Source organism: Muscardinus avellanarius (genome assembly GCF_963383645.1).
Source record: "Muscardinus avellanarius genome assembly, chromosome: X".
Taxonomy (NCBI): domain Eukaryota; kingdom Metazoa; phylum Chordata; class Mammalia; order Rodentia; family Gliridae; genus Muscardinus; species Muscardinus avellanarius.
In genome coordinates, this window is record NC_137792.1 from 70,952,936 (window position 1) to 70,973,453 (window position 20,518).

A 20,518-nucleotide genomic window follows, 5' to 3' on the forward strand; every position below is an offset into this window, starting at 1 on the left:
GAGCAGCTGGGGATCTAGTGTGCTCAACATGGATCCCAGCTCCAAAAGGCATAAGGAACAGAGTCATGAAGAAGCAGCAGGGACCATGGTTACTTCTCAGTGATATGCCTCATCTCGGAGTCCTTTGCCACCCCCACCATCCTGGCCAGATGACATCAATCCATCACTTTCAAGAAAGGTGCAAATCTGGCAAATGCTATTTTTTGGGTCAGAGTGGTCTCTGGGTTTATTTTTTAATTGGACTGAAGTGGCATTATAGGATTATTTTATTTCTATTCCCGTTTTTGATGTGATTGCAATAATTTGAGCAAATAAATCCTTGAAGGAAAAAGGTCACTTGTTTCCTCTGGGTAGAATTAAAAGACAGGAGGCGAATTATTTCTATGCTGCTTTATTTCTGTAAGAATACACTGAAACGTTAGATGATAATAGCTAATGACAATGTGGAAATGAGGCATCAGCTTCTTTAACCACGTCTACAAGAATGTTAATGTGTATTGTCATTACACGCTTACTTCTGATATTGTCTCGTTATACTATGTAATATAATAATGGAGAAAACAGTAAGTAGGTGACTCTGCACTTCAGGGAAGCAGGAGGTGGAAATCTGGTTCCGCCTGTGAGGACAGTGGCTTCTCCACTTCCTCAGCTAAGCTCTTGAGGAAAAGTCCTGGGAAACACAAGAGAAGGGACTTTGCAGTCCTCTTGAACACATGGACAAAGAGCAGACAACTACTATGTTACAAGAGACTCAAATCATGATTTTGAACTGTCACATTCACGTTGGTGACAGCCCTCCTGCCTGCTCAGCTCCCCCCCCCCTTGAGTTTTATAGTCACTTCCATAGGATGAATCTCAAAACTGCAGGAACGTCTGAGGGGGCCCAAATATTGTCATGCAAGTTATCAAACCCATAGACTATTTTTACTATTATTTAAAACAAAAACTAACAATTTAAAAAAAATAAAAACGACAACGGAGTTAGGTTTCTTAAGTTTCCAGAAGGCTTCACCGTGACGCGGTTGCTTGGAATCAGGCTTGTTTTCTCAGATCTGCTTACACTTTCCAAATCACCTGCGTGTTCCGTGCTTTAAAGAAGGAACGCTCAGAAAACATGCCACACAGGGAAATTAAACGTTAGTACGGGGAAAAGGTCATTTGAGAATTACAGCTACGTTCAAATGTTAATTTTCGGGAAATTTGTGTTAGTTGTGTGAAAGTACAAAAGAAAAGAAGGCAGGTTAGTTTTGATGAGGAAGTTAAACCATGCATTCCAGCAAGTTCTTTTTCTGCTCACAGCAGAGGGTGAGCAGCGAGTTGGAGCAGCCGCTGCAACTCTCATGTCGTGTGTGAATACACAGTGGGTCCCAGCTGAGCCATGAAAGGCATCTCAGCGGGGGCTACATTGCTTATGCTTGCTTATACCACGAAGCAGCTAAATGGTTAGCACTGTTCTGCTCTATGATAAACATGCAGAAGAGTCAATATAAGTGTTTTTTTTTTTCATTGCAGCCATAGAGAAATGAACTTTGCTGCAAGGTCGCATTTTGCTAAAACCTAAAACGATAACTGTGTGTCCTTATTCTAGCAATACTGTAAAATGGGAGAAACGACAGAAGAAACAATTTTAAAGAGGTAAAAGATCACTCTTATCAATGATGTAGGGCAGAAAAAGGAAGGACACAGAAAACATGATGCAAATGCCATTTTACAGGACAGGAGCCCCTGTCACTTTACAGCTTTTTGGCACAGTCGGGGCAATACACCTGCTCCTCGTGAAAAACAAAGCGCTTGTTGGCAAGATTCACGGAGCATTTTTTGCAGTGGAAGCAGTAGTCGTGCCAGGATTGTCCTTCATAGGCCACCACACTGGAGCCTTTACCAAACCCTGTGGAAAAAACAAAAGAAAGCAAGAGAGACAGCTGAATGAACACAGGTAAGGAAGCTTTGATTCCGAGATAAAATGACGACTTGCCCGTTCGGAGCCAACAAGCACGCAGAGCCAGTGCCTGCCTGGCTCCCCAACCCCTCCGCTACACCGAGCACCGTCCCCACGCCACCACTGCTGCCCACGCTGCCACAACCCAGCTATCGCTCTCAAGGGCCTGAGAAAACACCGAGGACCAGCTGAGAGCTATCTTCATTTAAAGAACCCACATTCCCATGCCACCGCTATTGCCCTGTGACACGCACGGACCTCCCAGCATAACCAGTTTCTTTGATTTAGGTCAGGGCCATGACATCAAAGTGGCCACCAGGAGGCAAACTTGGGCTGTTCGTGGGGTATGCACTTACCGGGCCTCGAGGAGCGGCTAAGCTTCGATTTTTTCTATAAAGAACCACCACCCACGAGGGACAAGTCCTCTCTCCACCCGGATGCCTGCCCCGGAGGTTGGCGCTGGGAAACAGGGTGAGAGGCAAGCGTTTCCCGTGGCACACTGGGGACTTCCTAGCTTTAGAGACTGGGTGGCTCACTCTTGACACAGTCCTTTTCCCTGAGGATGGCAAAAGTCTTCTCAAATGTACATTTCAAGGCTCTCTGGGGAGATGGGAAAATTGGAGGCAGGGGAAAGGGCCCAGGGCACGTGGATCGCGGCCGCGAGATGAGGAATGAAATGATTAGCTTTGCTTCCAATTGCAAAAACATCGAAAATAAAATAAAAAGTAAAAACCCTGCCAGCAGGTACCTCTGCACTAGCTTTCAGCTATGGGGGTCATAATCCCAGGTAGTTGAGCTCTACCCCGCCCCCTCCATGCCCCAGCTCCTCCCTTCCCCACACTCCCCACAAACTCCCCTGCGCAGTGCCTGCCTGTGGCCCAGTGGTTCTCAGGCTGTAATCTCCTGGCATCCTTAGTTATTTGGCAGTAGTCAGGAAGTGTTCTGTATTGCAAAGGCTATCCTGGCTGGGGGAGATTCCAAACTACTTGGGGAGGGGGGCGCCTATGGGACCACAATGGCAAGGGCAGGAAAGCATTCTATGGGGGTCTTGGTGGATGAAACTGATGACATAGGAAAATGAGAGATGATTAATTACCATGCGCAAATCTAGCCTGGCAGACTTAGCAAGGACTCTTTAGCCTACCAGTGATGGGGTTCTTGCATCCAGCACACTTCTTGGCCACAAAGTTCTTGTAGCAATCCACGCAGTAATACTGGTCCTCCACAGCGGTGAAACGCTGCCCAGCCAGCTTCTTAGAGCAGGTAACACACACAAAGCACTCGGCATGCCAGGGCTGATCCTGGTAAGTGATTCCTCCAGAGGTGATAGCCTAGACCGGGGAGTGCAGCACCGGGTTCAGATTCAACAAGTGTTTTGTTGAATGCCTACCACATGCCAGGCACTGTACTAGGCGCTTTGGGATACAATATCTCATTCAATCTCCACAGCGACCATGGGAGGCAGGTGCTATTATTATTCCCAATGTACAGATGAAGACACCAAGGCCCAAGAAAGGTGAGCCCCTCTGCGAGGTCCACAGCAACTGAGTGGCGGAGGCAGGCCCAGTAATTATGGCTGCCCGGCTCAGAGCATGGAGCTAGTGCTTGCACCACTACGGTGTGCAGACACTGATAGCCTGGCTTGGCCATGGCACTGCTTCCTCGCCCCATGGTCTCCTCACCTGTAAAGTGGGCATAATAATTCCTACGTCACAGGGTCGCCATGAGGGTGGAATGGGATAGTGTGTGTGCAAGTGCTCTGTACACTGTAAACACTTCTGAGAAGAGTGGTCAACACGCAACTGCCCTGACACTATACCTTGTTACACTTGACGCAGTGCTTGGCGAACTTGGTCTCATGGCAAGTCACACAGTAGAAGTCCTCCCCTTTCGGGAAGAAGCTTCCAGTCCCGATGACTTGCTTGCAGTTGCTGCAGGTGAAGCAGTCCTTGTGCCAGACAGTCCCCTTGTACTCCACGTTCTGGTCGCCTGCAGGGGAAATAACTAGCTAGCTCCACTGGCAGGCTCTGCAGGGAGCTGCATCCTCTCAGCTACCCTCCCTGGGCCCATCAGAAGTGAGAGGATGCAGGCCCTGCAGTAGCTGGCCTCATACTCCACCTAACCTGCTCATGTGCTATTTGACCTTGTGCCAACCCAGGATCTTGTTGCAGGTAGGAACCCGAGCAGTATTTTATTAGGGTGAGGAGCCCAAACCCTACACCCCCACCTCAGCCCCTGATTGGATGTTGAGATTCAACGGGGTTGCCAGGTCCACGGGGACACCCTGAGGAGGAAGCATGCCTTGACCACTCACTACCCCCAAATGAGAAAGCACTACATACTTTTTGCTTCCTTCTCTTGCCACATGCTGTGCTCGCCAGTGTTCCTTAGTCTCCAAGTGTGTGCGTGTGTGCGAGCATATATGTGTACGCATATATACGTGTATGTATATGTGTACATATATATGCTAAAGTTTCAAAGCAGCTCAGAGCGATGTTAGCCCCACCATGACAAGCGAGCCCACATCACGTCTGCCCTAGGGCCTCCCTGCCCGCCCACGGTGGGAGGGGGACGCTACCTGCCACGATGGCCTTGAAGCACCCTTTGCACCTGGGGGAGTCCTCCCGAGTGGCACACTTGTTGCACAGGATCTTGCTCTCTTTGGACACAAAGGTCTCATTAGCCAAGGGGTGAAAGCACTTGGCACAGCGGAAGCAGGTGTCGTGCCAGTAGCGGTTCTTGTAGTGCACCTCCTGGAAAATCAAGCAGAGCGAGTGGCCGCCATGAGGAGCACTGGGTGGTAGCAGAAGCCTGCCCTTCGGGGCCTGTTTCTCAGGGTTGACTGCCTGCATGAATGGCATGGTCCCATACATCTTTTTTTTTTTTGTGTGTGGTACTGGGGTTCCTGGAAGCCCTTCTACCTCCGGGCTATACTCCCATACCTAGTTTATATTTCTGAAACAGGGTCTCTTACGCCAGCACGGCTGGCTTCGAACCTGCGCGATCCTCCTGTTTCCGCCTCTCAAGCGCGGGGATTACAAGTGTGTGCCTCCAGGCCCGGCAAGGTCCCTTACATCTTGGGAGTGCCCCGAGATGAGTGAACTGATTTTTATTTGTAGAGCAAGGGATTGAACTTATGATCATCCTACTTCCAAAATACACTGCTAGTCCTATTTTACTTTTTTTATTTTGAAACAGGGTCTCATTAAGTTGCTGAGGGCCCTGCTAAGTTGCTGAGGCTGGCCTTCCTTGAACCTTGATACTCCTGTTTCAGTCTCCCAAGTACTTAGATTACAGGCATGATCCATGATCTGGCTGTGAGTGTTCTTATGAATAACAGGAGAGACAGTGATGTAAGGCTGAAAAACTCAATTCCTGAAATATCGAGAGTATCGACAAAGCATCCTTAATCTCAAATTCTGAAATTCAGAATACTCCAAATCCTGAAACTTTTTGAAAGCTGATGTGGTGCCACACCCGAGCTCATGTGTCAGGTTACAGTCAAGACCTAGGCACACAACACATAGTTGATTCAGCGTCCCCAAGGGGGTAAAAACCCTTTCAGCCCCTTTAGCTGCAATGCACACTTTGTTTCACATGTGCAATTATTAAAATAGTGTACAAAATTACCTTCAGCCTATATGTATAAGGTGCATCTGAAGCATAAATGACTTTTATGTTTAGACTTGGGTGCCTTCCCCGAGATATGTCATTATATATATATATATATATATATATATATATATATATATATATTCCAAAATAATCCAAAATCTGAAGCACTTCTATTCCCAAGCATTTCAGAAAAGAGATACTCCACCTGTATAACCCAAAGAGCTGGCAGGGCCCAACACCTACCTGTCCACAGCCCATGTTAAATAGCTATAGACCCTAGGAACGCCCTCAGGAAGCAGAGAGACAGTCTCAAGGTGGCTGCCATGCTGAGAACAAGGTGGCCACTGCTATCCCATAAGCATGAGCACCAGTCCCACCATTACCTTGGCATCCGCACCGATGGGCTTGCGGCATTCTGCACAGGTGTTGGCGCAGAACTTGTCAAAGCACTTCAGGCAGCAGTGGTGGCCATCCTTCTGCACGTACTTCTTCCCCTGAAGGGGGTCCCTGCAGTAGTGGCAGTCGAACTTCTCAGCCATGGTGCCCACCTTATAGCTGGAGGGACCTGCAGGGGCAAGCAAGCAGAACAGATGACAGATGGAGACACCAGGGAACTGTGCCTGTGCATGCCCAAGAAAATTCTCTGAGTTTGTCAGGTCTGGGGATCTTGGTCCAGCTTCCACTTGAGCTACCTTGGCCAACAGGACCAAGGTAACCAATGCTTAGCTAGGACTCCCAGAAAGAAAGCACCCAACACTGAAACTCCCCCAGTGCCGGTGGCTTCCTGGGGAGATGTAAGAGGTCCATACTCACACAGACCACTGTGCTGACTCACAAAGGACACTGAGGGGAGCTAGAGGTTCAGAGCTCCTGTTGGAAGGGGTCACCGCACAGGGATCTTGGGAGGTGTGGTCCTGTGAGCAGGGACTTGAAAGAGAGGGGAGTGCAATGGCGCAGGCGATAAAAAAGACACAAAGCACACTGCTCAGAGTGCACACCAGCAGCTCTTCATGGGGGGAAAAATGGTCACATGGTGATAGGTCCAGGTCATGCTTCCAGGGCTGCCCACCATGTTGCAAGCCTTCTGGAAGCTCCCTGCCAGCTTTGGCCTCTTTCTCTGCCACTTTTTAGGGGAGAGGAGAGTATTTTGCAAGGGCCTTGCTTTCCTCCTAACTTCCCAGTTCTATTCATTAACAAGGGGCACATAAGTGATCCTCACTAATTCATTTGAAATGTTTAAACTGAGTTGAATCTGGCAGACAAATTTTGATTCCCTCAATAGTTTGGTTCCACAGAGTTTATTGAGTGTTGAGGCCGGAGCAACAGGGCCACAAGGAATTGATCAAAATGGCATTCTTGAAAGGCACTGGCAAATCTCGCAACTGTAGATAATTTGTCACAGTGATGTGTGGTTTAGTGATGTGACAAAATCAAATCCTTCTCAGGTCAAGAAAGTGAGGAGCAGAATATTCACTGAAGCAGTACCATTTGAAACATCTGCTGTTTTGGACATTGCAAGTTTAAAACATGACCATGAAAAAGTGACATTTACAAAGGGTTAAGCTAATTTTTACAAGAATCCCTCCATTCCCTGCCTCTGAACAAACCCCAGTAGCTCCCCACCACTGTAGCCACAGCCCTAGACAACAGGCCCATGCAACCACACTCACTAAAACCCTCTATGCTGCCCCGCTGCCAAGTCACTTTCAATCAACTCTTGCTACCAGAAAGGTTCCAAATGTGAGTTTCTATTAGTTCTCAACTTCTTTACACATGTGCTAATTTTTCCTCTCCCTCTGAAAAAGAGGTTCACACCAGTAAATAGACAATTATTTAATTTTCACAGGAAACATGAGAACTGAGACAATCTGAATCCAAATGATCTATACACAGGGTTCTCAACCATCCAGAGGGTAATTAAGAGAAAGAATGAAAGAAAACAAATGAGCAGTTGTCTGCTACTCACCACAGCTCTTCTACCAGCTGAGTGGCCCCAAACTCCCACTTTGGGTTCCATTCCCAGATTTTTTTATATAACCACATGTCCAAGTTGTTTGGATCCTGTTGCCATAGGCAACCAAATAGCAGAGAGTGAGCTAAGGAAACCACACCCTGTGTCTGGGAACCCGCCTGGGCTGAGGCTGTTGAACTCTCACTCAGACCCACATCGGTGCCTGCAGCCAGCCTCCAAACAAGGCAAACAGGCATGGAACGCATGCTGACACACACCCAGTCCCCCTCAGCTCTGAAGAGCTGGCGTGACAAGTACATTGGTGACATTCCTGTGCTAGGCCAGTTGCTTGGGACAGTTGGGTCATAGTCAAGGGATTAAGGAAGATTAGAGAATGGTTCTTGTACTTCTCCCTAAAAAGAACATGAGGATGTTCCCTTGGATGACTGCTTTAGAAACAGAAGGCACACTCACACTGAGCTCAGGGCCTGAGCTGTGCATGGTTTCTGTAAACCTGTATACCTAAAGACACAAGTACGTGTAACTACAGTAGTGAAAGTGTGTGGAAAACCACTCCTTCATCCATACTCACTGGTCTTTCCCATGTTATGCAAAATCCTGTTCTTCCCATGCCATATTGAAACAGTGCCCTTGACAAAGCTATGCTTTCTCATTATGAGCCGAGTTGAGAAATCAAAGAAACCTCCAGTAGAAATAAATTAAAGAAAATTAAGTTTTAAGTGGTCCCTAAAGGACATTTGGCAGAAAAACAGCATATGTAAGATTAGCCAGCACTGGCTTCCTGTTGGCTGGTAAGCACCATAGCTAAGCCTTCAGAGTCTATCTCAGACCATATTTGAAAATCCCTCTTCCTCCCCTGAAGTCTCTATTTAGAATACCAGCAACTTAGTGAGACCCTGTTTGAATTAAAAAAAACAAAACAAAACAGGACTGGACGTATAGTCTGGAGGTAAAATGACCCTGGGTTCAATCCTTAGTGCATCCCCCTAAAAGAATATGACTTTTAAAAAAAGTGTATTTTATTGTTCTTAGAAGAAATGTTCCATACATTTTTTGGTGGTACTGGGGTTCCTGGAAACCCTTCTACCTCCAGGCTACACTCCCAGACCTATTTGATACTTTTTTTTAATTTGGAAACAGGGTCTCTTAAGCCAGTGAGGCTGGCTTCGAACCTGTGTGATCTTCCTGTCTCTGCCTTCCAAGCGCGGGGATTACAAGCATGAGTCACCACACCCGGCAGAATATGACTTTTGAACCTACTCATTTCACAATAACTCTTTTATTATCTATCAAAGTAGAAATGGATAGCAAATATATTTATATTAAAGTACCATATAGGGTTCTACCTAAGGAGTTCCACTTTTTAATTTTTTTAATCCTAAATTCAAAAAACACAAAAAGTCCATTTAGAGGTTTCTACAGGTTTTGAAGAGAAGAAAAACCAGTGTTTGCAGCACCAGAGAGATCTTACCTGCCAAGCATTTCTCACTTAAAAGCACATACTTTTAGCTCTTACACTGCCAATGCTAAGCTCTTCACTGCTTACTCAATTCTAGAACACAATTCAGTTTCTAGGCATACATAGGATGAAATAATCCATGGCTGATCAATGAACATGGAAGTACTGAAGTGTGTTGAAAATGCCAAAGAAAGCACACACCACTGTATCATTCCTATAGTACAGAGTCTTTTCTGGTGGTATTGATGATGAACTCAGGGGTATTCTACCACTAAGCTATACCCCAGACACTTTTTTTTGGGGGGGTGGGACACTGGGGATTGAACGCAGGGGCATTCTATCTCTGAGCTATACCACCATCCCTATATTCTACTTTTTATTTTGAAACAGTCTTGCCAAGTTGCTACCGTTGGCCTCAAATCCACGATCCTCTTGTCTCAGTCTCTCAGGTACTGGGGTTACAGGCCATGTGCCACCATGCCCATCAGACCTTTTTACTTTTAATTTTGAAATTACTTAATTTTTATTTTTCACTAAATTACCACGTGAATTTAGGGTCTTAAGCCAGTAAAAGAAACATTAAGTGAGTTAACCTCAAGTTAATAGTACCAACAAGAAGGGCCTTGTCTATTGGTATTTTTGAGTCCTAGCTGTAGACTTTCTTTTTTCTGTAAGTATAAGAAATCCAGGGTCAACTTATATTCCCTACCACGGTACACTTAAACCCACATTCTGTATCCAGAAGGAGAAACAGATTTCAAAGGACATATTTAGAACTGATTTTGACAGCTGTTTTTATGTGTGTGGAAGCACTTATAAATCAAGATAAAGTAGGCACTTCTAGGAAAACAGGCTTTATTGCCTAATAAGTAAACAGGCTACAAACACTTGAAATATGTTAACAATGTCTCTATGTCAAATTCATGAACTTTAGTACTTTTTTTTTAGCAAGAAATCTAATTAAGTGAAACTTTGGGCAACTTTAAGTAGCTCCCTGTGTTTTTATAAGTTTATGATTATTTGGTACAAAACTACTTCAAATTTTCAAAAACATTTGCTTTAGGATGAAACTGCAATACAACCACACGGATATCATACAAAATCTTTGCATAAAGTATAGGTAACATTTACAAAACCAAAGTATTTTGCTATTACTTATCTTCAAAGGGGTTAACAACCCTAGGAAACCAGTTAATAAATGAAATGCAGAGAGGTTCTTAAAGGATAGCATATCCTAAGTGGTGTGCACAAGAGGAGTCTGAGCTAGTGTTCAGCCTCAGCTCCAGAAAGGGAGAAAAATGATGATGGTGTTATATTGTGGGGATGCTCTCTTTACTCTTAATGAATCACGTATTTTTATGTGTTAATCTCAAGGAAATTTTTCTTATCCTCTTGACAATTTCTACATACATGAAATGGGAAGCCTTTTATCCTTACAAATTTCCATACAAGTTTGCCTTGACCGATTGCTGTTACCTGGGAAAGAATATAGCATCCATCATTAAATGAAACATTTGCTACATATAATTATAATGCTCTTTCCCTTCTTGCCTATATTTGTGGAAGACACATTTGCTCTAGAGGAGGTTCTTTGGCTCATTTTAACATTTTAGTATGGCCCTCATCTGTACACAGTAGTGAGGTTTCCCTGCCATGGAATATCTACCACTATACGAGGAGCCCCTGGTACCTAATTCAGGACCTTGTACACATGAGTCACTCACTATAGGTTGCTAACTGACAGGTGGAACTAAGTCACCACCACTAAACTTCTAAAAATGTGTGTGGATAGTCAAACAAAATGGATTCATATCCAATGGTCAGAGTCCCTATTTTTATCCATCTGAATCCTAGTTCTCTGCTTTTACAGACCAATGAACCTCATGCAATGAAAATGCAATTTCCTTATTTGAAAAAATCATATGTGGCCCCAAAATGCTGAAATCTAACTTGTATCTTATAGTTACCTGAGTTATTTGCCAATTTTTTTGTGTGTGGCCCTGGAGATTGAACTCAGGGGCATTCTACCTCTGAGCTATACTCCCAGTTATATTTTATTGTTAATTTTGAAACAGGGTCTCACTAAATTGTAGAGGGCCTCATGTTGCTGAGGCTGGCTGCGATCCTGCAATCCTCTTTCTCAGCCTCCCAAATACTGAGATTACAAGCATGTACCACCACACCTGACTTGTTTGCCAAATTTTTAAGACAGAAATGTTTTATATAAATGCATTTAATAAGCTGGGCATGGTGGCTCATGCCCGCAATCTCAGTACTTGGGAAACTGAGATAGGGGGATCACAATTTCAAAGACAGTTTTGGCAACCAAGCAAGATACTATTTCAAAATAAAAAAATAAATAAAAAGGGCTAGGGTTGTACCTCAGAGATATAATGCCCCTGGGTTCAATCCTTGGTATAAAAAATACATACATACATATGTGAGGCCCTTTGCAACTCAGTGAGACCCGATTTCAAAATAAAGAATAGAAAATAGGGCAGGGGGGTGTAGCTCAGAGGTCGAATGCCCCTGGGTTCCATCCCCGGACCCGCAAAAAAAAAAATAAATCCATTTAATAAAAAGAGTTATAGAAACTTAGAATACAGTTAGAAATGTGGCTAGGTGATAAAAATTTCAGATATCCATTCCAAGATGGTAGCTTACCTTTCTTTCCACTCCTGCCTCAAGATACTCCATTCTTCACTTAACAAACTTCCTTTGTTTTCAGACAGAAAGCCTGATGTAATATCTCAAATGTGCTAAAAGGTGCCTGTATAAACCTCAATGTCACAATAAAGTTTTGGCTTTCACAGAGGAGTAATATAACATTGCAACCTGTTTTTTTTTTGTTGTTGTTGTTTTATGCCTCTCACGAGAGAAGACTCAGTTTGTTTTTATATAAATCTTACTGCTAACGTTAATTTTTTCTCTCCTGCCCAAGTGGCTTAAAATAAGAAAATTTAAGTGAATATTATGATCAGGTAGCATTTTTCTAACCATGCCTTTCCCTGAGTGCTATCATATACGGCGAAAACAATGAACAGCAACCCAAAGGAACAAAAGAATTCAGTTTTGTATGGTCTGTTGCTCTCTAAGTTCAACATGCCAGCCCATGTAGGAACTCTATGTATAAATGTTGACACCCAAAGAAAGGGTATACTACTTTCTTGACAACATTCAACTAATGGAAGGAAGTCTTAGCTGAAGAATAGCATACTTCTTGTCATTGACATATGAATGCACCTGGAGGTGTCCTCAGACATTTCGGAATAAACACCTAAACAGCTGCAATGAGATGGAGCTCATGAGTCATGGCTGAAAAGTGGTCTTTCAGAAAAAAATTTTTCATAGAAAAATAAAAAGTGTTTTTTCTCTTAAAAACAAAACATTTACAGAGTGATTCACTGTTATTAGAAACTTTACTGGAATGCTGCATTTAGAAAAAAAACATTAATCCTTGTGGGTCACTGAATGCACAGATAACTGTCTTAGATTATATATGCTTTTTAAGATGGGTGTGTGGATATAGATTATTAAAAAAAATATGTGCCATTGAACTTGCACTAGGACAGATTCAATCTGAATATGATGTTGATCATATATGAGGCTTTTCTTCTTTTTTTTTTTCTTGGTGGTATTAGGGATTGAATCCAAGGTACTTCTACCTGGAAACCACACTCTGAGCCCTATTTTATTTTGAAACAGGGTCTTGCTAAGTTTCTGAGGCTGTCCTCAAAGCTGCGATTCTCCTCTCTCAGCCTCTCAAGTGCTGGGATTACAGGTGTACTGTGCCCAGCCCAGGAGATTTTTTTAAATGTTGCATATACTACACAAAGCACATTCCATCTTTTATGAAGAAGAAATTGCTATGACCTGGCAGAAATAGAATGTGTTTTTAGTTTCTCTAATTGTGGTGAAGTAGTAGCCACTCATTTGGTGGTCATTAAAAACACAAGACATTCAGTTTATCCTCAATCAAATCTTCTGACTACCATTTTTCAGTGAAGCCAATCCAGTTTGATTATTCTTCTCACCTTACCCTATCATTTTCTATCCCTGCCCTAAGAAAGAACCAGTGGGTGGGTATAGGCCATTGGGCAGCAGCTGGTGAAGGAATTTAATGGCTGTATAATATGGCACATGGGAAAGATAGGAGAGGAGGACGGCTGATCTTGATTAATGAGGGTCTACACCTGAACATGTGTAAAATTATGAATAAGACATGGTTAATCTGGACAACCATTGGTGGGAGGGGGGAAAGGAAAACAGGGGCGGGGGGGGAGAGGGCACCAAATATAGTTTAAATGTATACTATTTATGTTCAATAAAAAATTAAAAAAATATAATATGGCACATGATCTTACTTCCCTCCACACCTTCAACCTGGCCCTTAAAAATCCAGAGTAGAGGTAGAATTTAAATAATTCTGCATGCTATGGAGATCAATATAGAGATTCCTTAGAAAACTGGGAATGGATCCACCATATGATCCAGCTATACCACTCCTGGGTATCTTTCCAAAGGAGTTAAAAAACAGAGAACTGAAGCAAGACATGGTGGCGCACGCTTGTAATCCCAGCATTCGGGAGGCTGAGACCAAAGGATCGCAGTTCGTGTACAGCCTCAGCTACTTAGTGAGGCCCTCTGCAACTCAGTGAGACCCGGTTTCAAAATAAAGTATAAAAAATAGGGCAGGGGGTGTAGCTCGGAGGTCGAATGCCCCTGGGTTCCATCCCCAGACCCGCAAAAAAATCCAGAGAACTACAGTAACATATCAATACCCATATTCATAGCAGCACAATTTGTAATAGTCAAAATATGGAACCAACCTAGGCATCCATCAACAGATGAATGGATTGTAAAATTATGGGAATACACACAATGGAATTCTATTCATCAATAAAGAACAAAATCATGTCATTCTCAAGAGATGAAAAGACCTGGAGAACATTATGTTAAGTGAGATCAGTCAAGCACAGAAAGAAAAAGGACATGCCCAAACTAAGGAGTATAGGGAGGTACCAGAGGAACTCCAGATAATGGAGGGGAAACCTCAACAAAGCTAAAAAGGAAGGATAGGAGAGGAAGAAGGCTAAAGTTGATTAGTGGAGGAGCTACATTCAAATATGTGCATAAGTGTCAATGTAGTATGGTCAACCTAGACACTCATTGTTGAGAGGAAGGAAGGAGAAGGGGGGGCACCAAGTACTGTGTCACTGTATGCCATTGTCAACATGATCCACATTATTAAATGAAACTCTAGTGTACCAATAAAAAATAAAAATAAATCTATGTTTTCTACATTAAATAATTTTGCAGATAGTGTTCATTGTCAACATTATATACTTTTTGGTCCATGAAGTGCCTTCTTAGTATGTAGATGGTCATAATCAAAATAGATTCTGAGCTAATGACCTGACTTCTTGTTTTGGTTCATCTGAAGCTCATTTCAGCACAACAGTGACTTTCTGTGAGGATTTTTCTGTCATAGACCTAGTTACTCTTCTCTGCTTTTGTGGACTAAAGTGCTACTTCCTGATTTTGAGAAATTAATTAAAAGATGTAAATAATTGGTCTAATTTAGACAGTTCTAGCACCTAGATTCAGCTAAGCAAGGATTTAGTGCAATTTAAAACTCAAAGTTGACTATGCCATAAATATGTCACTTTTTAAAATTGTTTACTACGTGTCACTTAATTCGTAAATCAAATGGAATGCTACTCTACCAGTTAATGTGCATTCAGGGTCTAGTATGATAACTGGTACCGCTAACCAGTTTGCCTATACCTGAAGGTATATGTTGGCCAATAACCACAATTTCAGGCAAGTGGTACAATGTTTGTAAAATAGTTCTTGAGGGTTGGGAAAAACATAACCAGACAGCTTTTCAACAATTGAGCATGAAGAAGACTTTGCATACTAATTGATTAAAATAGGAAATTCCATTGCAGCATAAGTTCTTTCAAACACCCAAACCTTTAAAAACATTTCCATTGTTGAAATAAATATTGGTAGGCAATTACAAGTTTTCAAAAGACATTTTTCCCCAAAAAAGCTATCAATAATTGCTGTGTCCCTTAACCTGAAAGCTGGGTGACAGGGCAAAGTGTACGTTTCCTACCTAAGTGTGTTTCTTAACCAATTCCAGAGTAGAGAGTGACAGCATAACAGCTACATTCCTGGCCTTGGGAGACAGTAGTAGGTAGGCGGCTGAATCACAGAACTGGGCTTCACTCCTTCAGCACTAGTCAACAGTTTTTTTTTTTTTTTTTTTTTTGGTCTATAATCAATGGGCCTCATTAATGTCAGCTTACAAAACAAGATGATGATTCTCATGGTTATGATAGTCCAGAGTATCTGAAACTTTGGCCCTTTTTCTGTTAAGAACTAATACCATATTTGTCTTGTCAAAATGATCCATAGCTGTTTCTTCAGGAAGATTAAAAATATTGTTCAGAAAAAGGGATGATAAATGCCATTATGAATATTCTTAGTTACAAATATCCCCCCTTTTGTGTTCCATATTCAAATTACCATTTCCAAGGTAATTGATATCTTAAACTAGATTTCAAGCACTGTCAAGGTTGATACCTGTATCTTATAAAGAGCCAAAAATTCCTAACAAAAAACCCTGTGACCTCAATCTTGTATAGTTTTGCAAAACATCCTAAAAACTGTAAAATATAGTCATATGTATAAATAAACACTCATTTTACTTGGGTAAGAATTATCTTTTGTCTTTGAAATGACATGAGAAGGCAAGAAAAAACAGAGACAAACTATGATTTATTTACTATTTAAGCAAGATTAAAGTCATTTAATCAAAAATTTTTTGCTAAATGACAGCTTCACTAACCTAACAAATTATAAATAAATTAAAAGAGAAAGAACACGAAGTTTTACCTGAGTGTTTATGAGAAGCCATGGCTCAGAGACCAAACTCAGGAGCAGGACCTAGACCAGTCTTCCCTCAACCCCGGCTGATAGGACTGTGGATCATTTGTGAACATACATTTAAGGGGAAGCAGCTCTCACAAAAATAACCAAGAGCAGATGTCCCCACCCCTCCCCAGAGATCACAACCTTAATCCCACTAGAAAATTCTTAACCATTTTAGGTGATCCAAGGGAGAAGAATAGGACCCAGTAAAAATACCAAACACTACATATAAATACCTGTGGGGCTACTCAGCATCCAAATTAGCTCCAGAGCCAGAGAGGCCACATAGAAAGTCAGCCCTGCACTGGAGTAAAATTTGGATTCAGCTCTGACATAGCTTAACACTGAGCCAAACTTATTAATCCACTTTATATGCCTCAAGAGCTTGCATTCATCCTATAAATAATGCATTTTTGTGCTATTAATGATAAAAATAACTCAAAGATAGACTTTTGTTATTGGTGTAATTAAAGTGGATTAGACACGACTACGGAGATTAAGAGCATTATAGACGCTTAACTTGATGTTCTCCTTGGTATGTACCAGATCAGAAAACTGCTAAAAGGGAGCCATTCTAGCCTCCCCACCTCCCCATCATTAAATAGAAGAGAATGGGGACATGAACATGCATATCCTGGCTACATACATGAGGATGAAATTTTGCCATACTTTTCCTTTTTATTGTCAGGGATGATAAAAATTCAAGCATGAATGAAAATGAAGACATTAACCTCACACATTGAGCAGCTCCACAGGCCATTAGCTGGCTCAAGACTAGCAATCAGGAAAGAGCTCCAGGAAACACCTCCAAGTTCTTCATGAACTTCGGCCTCTGCCAGTCAATCACCCTGGCCTCCTTTCTGCTTCTGTAGCCTCTTGGCATAGGGCCTCTCCCAGTTCCTCCTCTACCCCTCCAAGTCTTTCCCCCAAATCACTTTGCCAGTGCAGTCGCCTCTGTTCACCCTCATGGTTCAAATTGTAACCATGCTCCCCCAAATACTTTCCTTCCCTCTCTTCCCCTGTTACTACCTGCAGTAAGTAGACTCTTCTAATTCAGTAGACATAATGCAGGTTTCTCTCACTTGTTTGATTCTCCCCTCTTCACGATGAGGGCATGGATTTGATGGTAGTATTCACTGCTATGGTCCCAGCACCTATAATACAGCCTTGCTCCCAGGAGGTGCTCAAAAATAATTTGTTGGAACAATAAATTAAAAGACAAAAGTGTCAATCAAGCCTCCAAGACATACCAGAATCCTGAAAATGGCTTTGGCTACTAACTCTAAAGAAGGTAGCTGACTTTCACCACTTTGGCCCTATTCATCTATCTCCCCTGAGGCTGAATACCAGGACAGTGCTTTGTCTTTTTTTTTTTTTTTTGGTGGTAATGGAGGTGGAACTCAGAGGCTTTTTACCTCCGGGCTATACTCCCAGAACTATTTTATATTTTATTTGGAAACAGGGTCTCACTAAGTTCCTGACAGCCTCATAAAGTAGCTGAGGCTGGCTTCGAACCTGTGCGATCCTCCTGTCTCAGCCTCCCAAGCGCAGGGATTACAAGTGTGCACCACCACACCTGGCCTCAGTGCTTTTGTCTTTGTGTTTCCACAGCATATAGCAGGTAAATACATCACTGAGAAACAAATGAATGCATTTCCCAATTCTTTTGCTTTTTGAGTACTCAAGGAAAAGTCTTCTAAAATTGAAATTGTTGCTAACTCCTGGTTAGCTGGAGAATGGCATAACAATAAAATCCAGGCTGTTTCAGGCAAATAGATGACATGTTAGTGTAAAATGATAAGCTTGGCAAAAGGAAGGAAGTGGTATGGTGCTATCCCTCCACATCTTTCTAGCCTTATATTTGTCCAGGCTGATTAAGTTATTGCCAAGATTGGCAGTTACAACATACTACAATCCTAAAATACACTTACACATTTCCCGTAGGAGAACTATTCTTATTTTAGTAGATGAATAACCTCTACAGACCCTAAATTTTAGATTTTGGTGAATGAGGCATATTTTTAGGCAGAGTTGATGTATTTTTAAATATCCCTCCTTACAGTGCTGTAAATAATACACTCGGTGTGCCAAAGGCTTTCTTTTATGGAGTCAATTCTAGTTTAAAGCCATACATCAGGTGGATTCTTGTAGCAAGTATCACAGTTCATGCATGTGTCAGATAATTTTAAAAGACAATCATAGAAAATGGATAGACATAAAGCTTATGAAATTGGCAAATGAACAACATCTACTTTGCCTGAAAGATAAGAGAAAACTCAAAGTAAAACAGTTTTTAATCACTAATTACTGAGTCAACTACAATAAGCCAGCGTGATCCAGGAGCTCTGCCTTACAACAACTGCCATTTACTTCAGCAGCAGCTTCCTTTATCTACGTGACTCTACCTTCCTAAACATTTCATGAAGCATGACCACTGCCTGCTTGGACATTGGTCTCCATGGCTGATGCCCTAAAGTCACAAAACCACAAAGAAATGAAAGAAAAAAGGAAGAAAAGAGGGAGGTAGGTTGGTTTTACAATGTGAAAAATAATTTCTCAGTAACAATAGTTGCTAACTTCAACCCATCTTGGGTAAGTGGTTGAGAAAACTTGGTGGTTAATTAGTAGCTACTCATAGTCATTGGCTTTGTTGGCATCTAAGACTATCTGTGTGTGTGTGTGTGTGTGTGTGTGTGTGTGTGTGTGTGTGTGTGTGACTAGGGATTGAACCCAAGGCCTTACACATGAAAAGCTCACACTCTAATACTGAGCTACATCCCAAGCCTGGGCGGTTGTTTCTAAATATTAACAGTATGTTTAATAATATTCTTGATAATCACTGTAATGTTTACAAAGAGACTTTATATACTATTGGTGGAGCTGGCTGATTTGGGAACCAGGGATTAAACCAAGGAAACCGGTACCTGTGAGATACAACCCCAGCCCTTTGTTTGTTTACCTGTGTTTGTTTGTTCTTAGCTTAGTTGTTTTTTGAGTCAATTTTTGTCTGTTAATTTTGGTACTGGGGATGGGGATTGAACTCAGCTTTGCGTGAGCTATGCCCCCTGCCCTTTTTATTTATTTATTTTTATTTTTGCAGTACTGGGGATGGAACTCAGGGGTATTGTACCTCCGATTTTCATGTCCAGCCCTACATTTTTAGTCTTTATATTTTATTTTATTTTATATTTATTGTGATACTGGGGAAGGAAACCAGGGGCCTTCTACCTCAGGCTACACTCCCAGACCTGTTTTTTTATATTTTATTTGGAAACAGGGTCTCTTAAGCCAGCTGAGGTTGTCTTAGAACCTGCACGATCCTCCTGTCTCAGCCTCCAAGTGCGGGGATTACAAGCATGCGCCACCACGCCCGGCTTAGTCTTTTTTATTTTTGAAACGGGGTTACGAAGGTCCTTGCTAAGTAGCTGAGGCTGTCCACGAACCGTGATCCTCTGGTCTCAGCCTCTTTAATGCTGGGATTACAAGCGTGCATCACCATGCCTGGCTCCTGTCCTTTTTAAAACTTCTTTTGAAACAGGGTCTCACTAAGTTGCTGAGGTTGGCCTTGAACTTGCAATTCCCCTGTCTCAGCCTCCCAAATACTGTGGGAGTGTGCCACCATACCCATCCTGAATGGTCTTTAGTGTACAACTTTATTTAGTGTATGAAGGAAATGTAATGTTTCTGACCTTGAAATCTCCTGTGACAGAAAAAATTAGGATTTTCAGTAAGTACAAGGCATCAAAACCCCTCAGCTCCATTCGTGATCCTCTAAGCCTCATTTATATCAGAGTTTACCTACATATCCTATATTCTAACTATCTGTGGATGCATTATACCCTATCATTATGGAGAATGCTACCCCATCCATTCATTTGTCTTTATTTGCAGTGCTGGGGATGGAACCTAGGGCTTCACATATGCTAGGCAAGCTTTCTACCACTGATCTATACTTCCAGCTCCATTTGTTTATCTTATATGACAAACACTTATCAGACAGTTATCATACTCTGTGGTACAGTATATTTTGCTGGACATGTCAAATAAAATACAGTCCTCATTTTCAATTTTACCAAGATATATATACAAATGAATGTCATTTAGAGAAGAGCTTGGTGAGTATTACAGGAGAGATTTAAAGTGTTAATCAAGATTTATCACTGGGAGTGATCATATCAAGTTTGGGGATCATAAGATTTGATGGATATCATGGCATTTGACTGGTCTCTGGAGGATGGTTTATGGTCTCTGGAGAATGGTTCAGATGGGGCTATTCCAAAAAATAAAAGGTACAGTGTGTGCAAAGGTGTGAGAACACAGGGTGCAGCCTGAGGAAGAGGTGGGACCCAAAGCTAGAAATGTGGAAAAGCCAGGGCATAGAGGGGAGCGTGAGGTCTGCATTATGTGAGCAGCGATGAAAAAGGTGGATCATAGAGGAAGTCTGGAGCCAGGGAAACAATCTAGAAGAGTGCAGCATCTGTCTAGATGAGATATAAGGGAGGACTGAATGAACAAGAGAGGCAATGGCAGCAGGCATGGAAAAGAAAGACTAGATAGAAGGGACATGTGAGATGGGGCTGAAAGTACTAGACAA

The 20,518-nt window shown here is 42.3% G+C and overlaps 1 protein-coding gene across 5 annotated transcripts; it reads right to left on the reverse strand.

Moving 5' to 3' along the window:
• Positions 1-1,733: 1,733 nt before the first annotated feature.
• On the reverse strand, positions 1,734-16,212 carry FHL1 (four and a half LIM domains 1; the record flags this gene model as incomplete). 5 transcript variants are annotated; one of them, XM_080718673.1, is made up of 7 exons in its annotated part: positions 1,805-1,888; positions 2,296-2,495; positions 3,084-3,270; positions 3,759-3,928; positions 4,518-4,692; positions 5,938-6,119; positions 15,889-15,910. In XM_080718673.1, the coding sequence occupies 7 exons, from the start codon at positions 15,908-15,910 to the stop codon at positions 1,805-1,807; spliced, it is 1,020 nt and encodes a 339-aa protein (XP_080574799.1). The 5 variants fall into 5 exon arrangements, with proteins under 5 accessions (XP_080574803.1, XP_080574800.1, XP_080574799.1 ...); XM_080718676.1 differs by lacking the exon at positions 15,889-15,910 and adding an exon at positions 7,521-7,578; XM_080718677.1 differs by lacking the exons at positions 2,296-2,495; positions 15,889-15,910 and adding an exon at positions 16,161-16,212 and having other exon boundaries at positions 1,734-1,888.
• Positions 16,213-20,518: the final 4,306 nt, after the last annotated feature.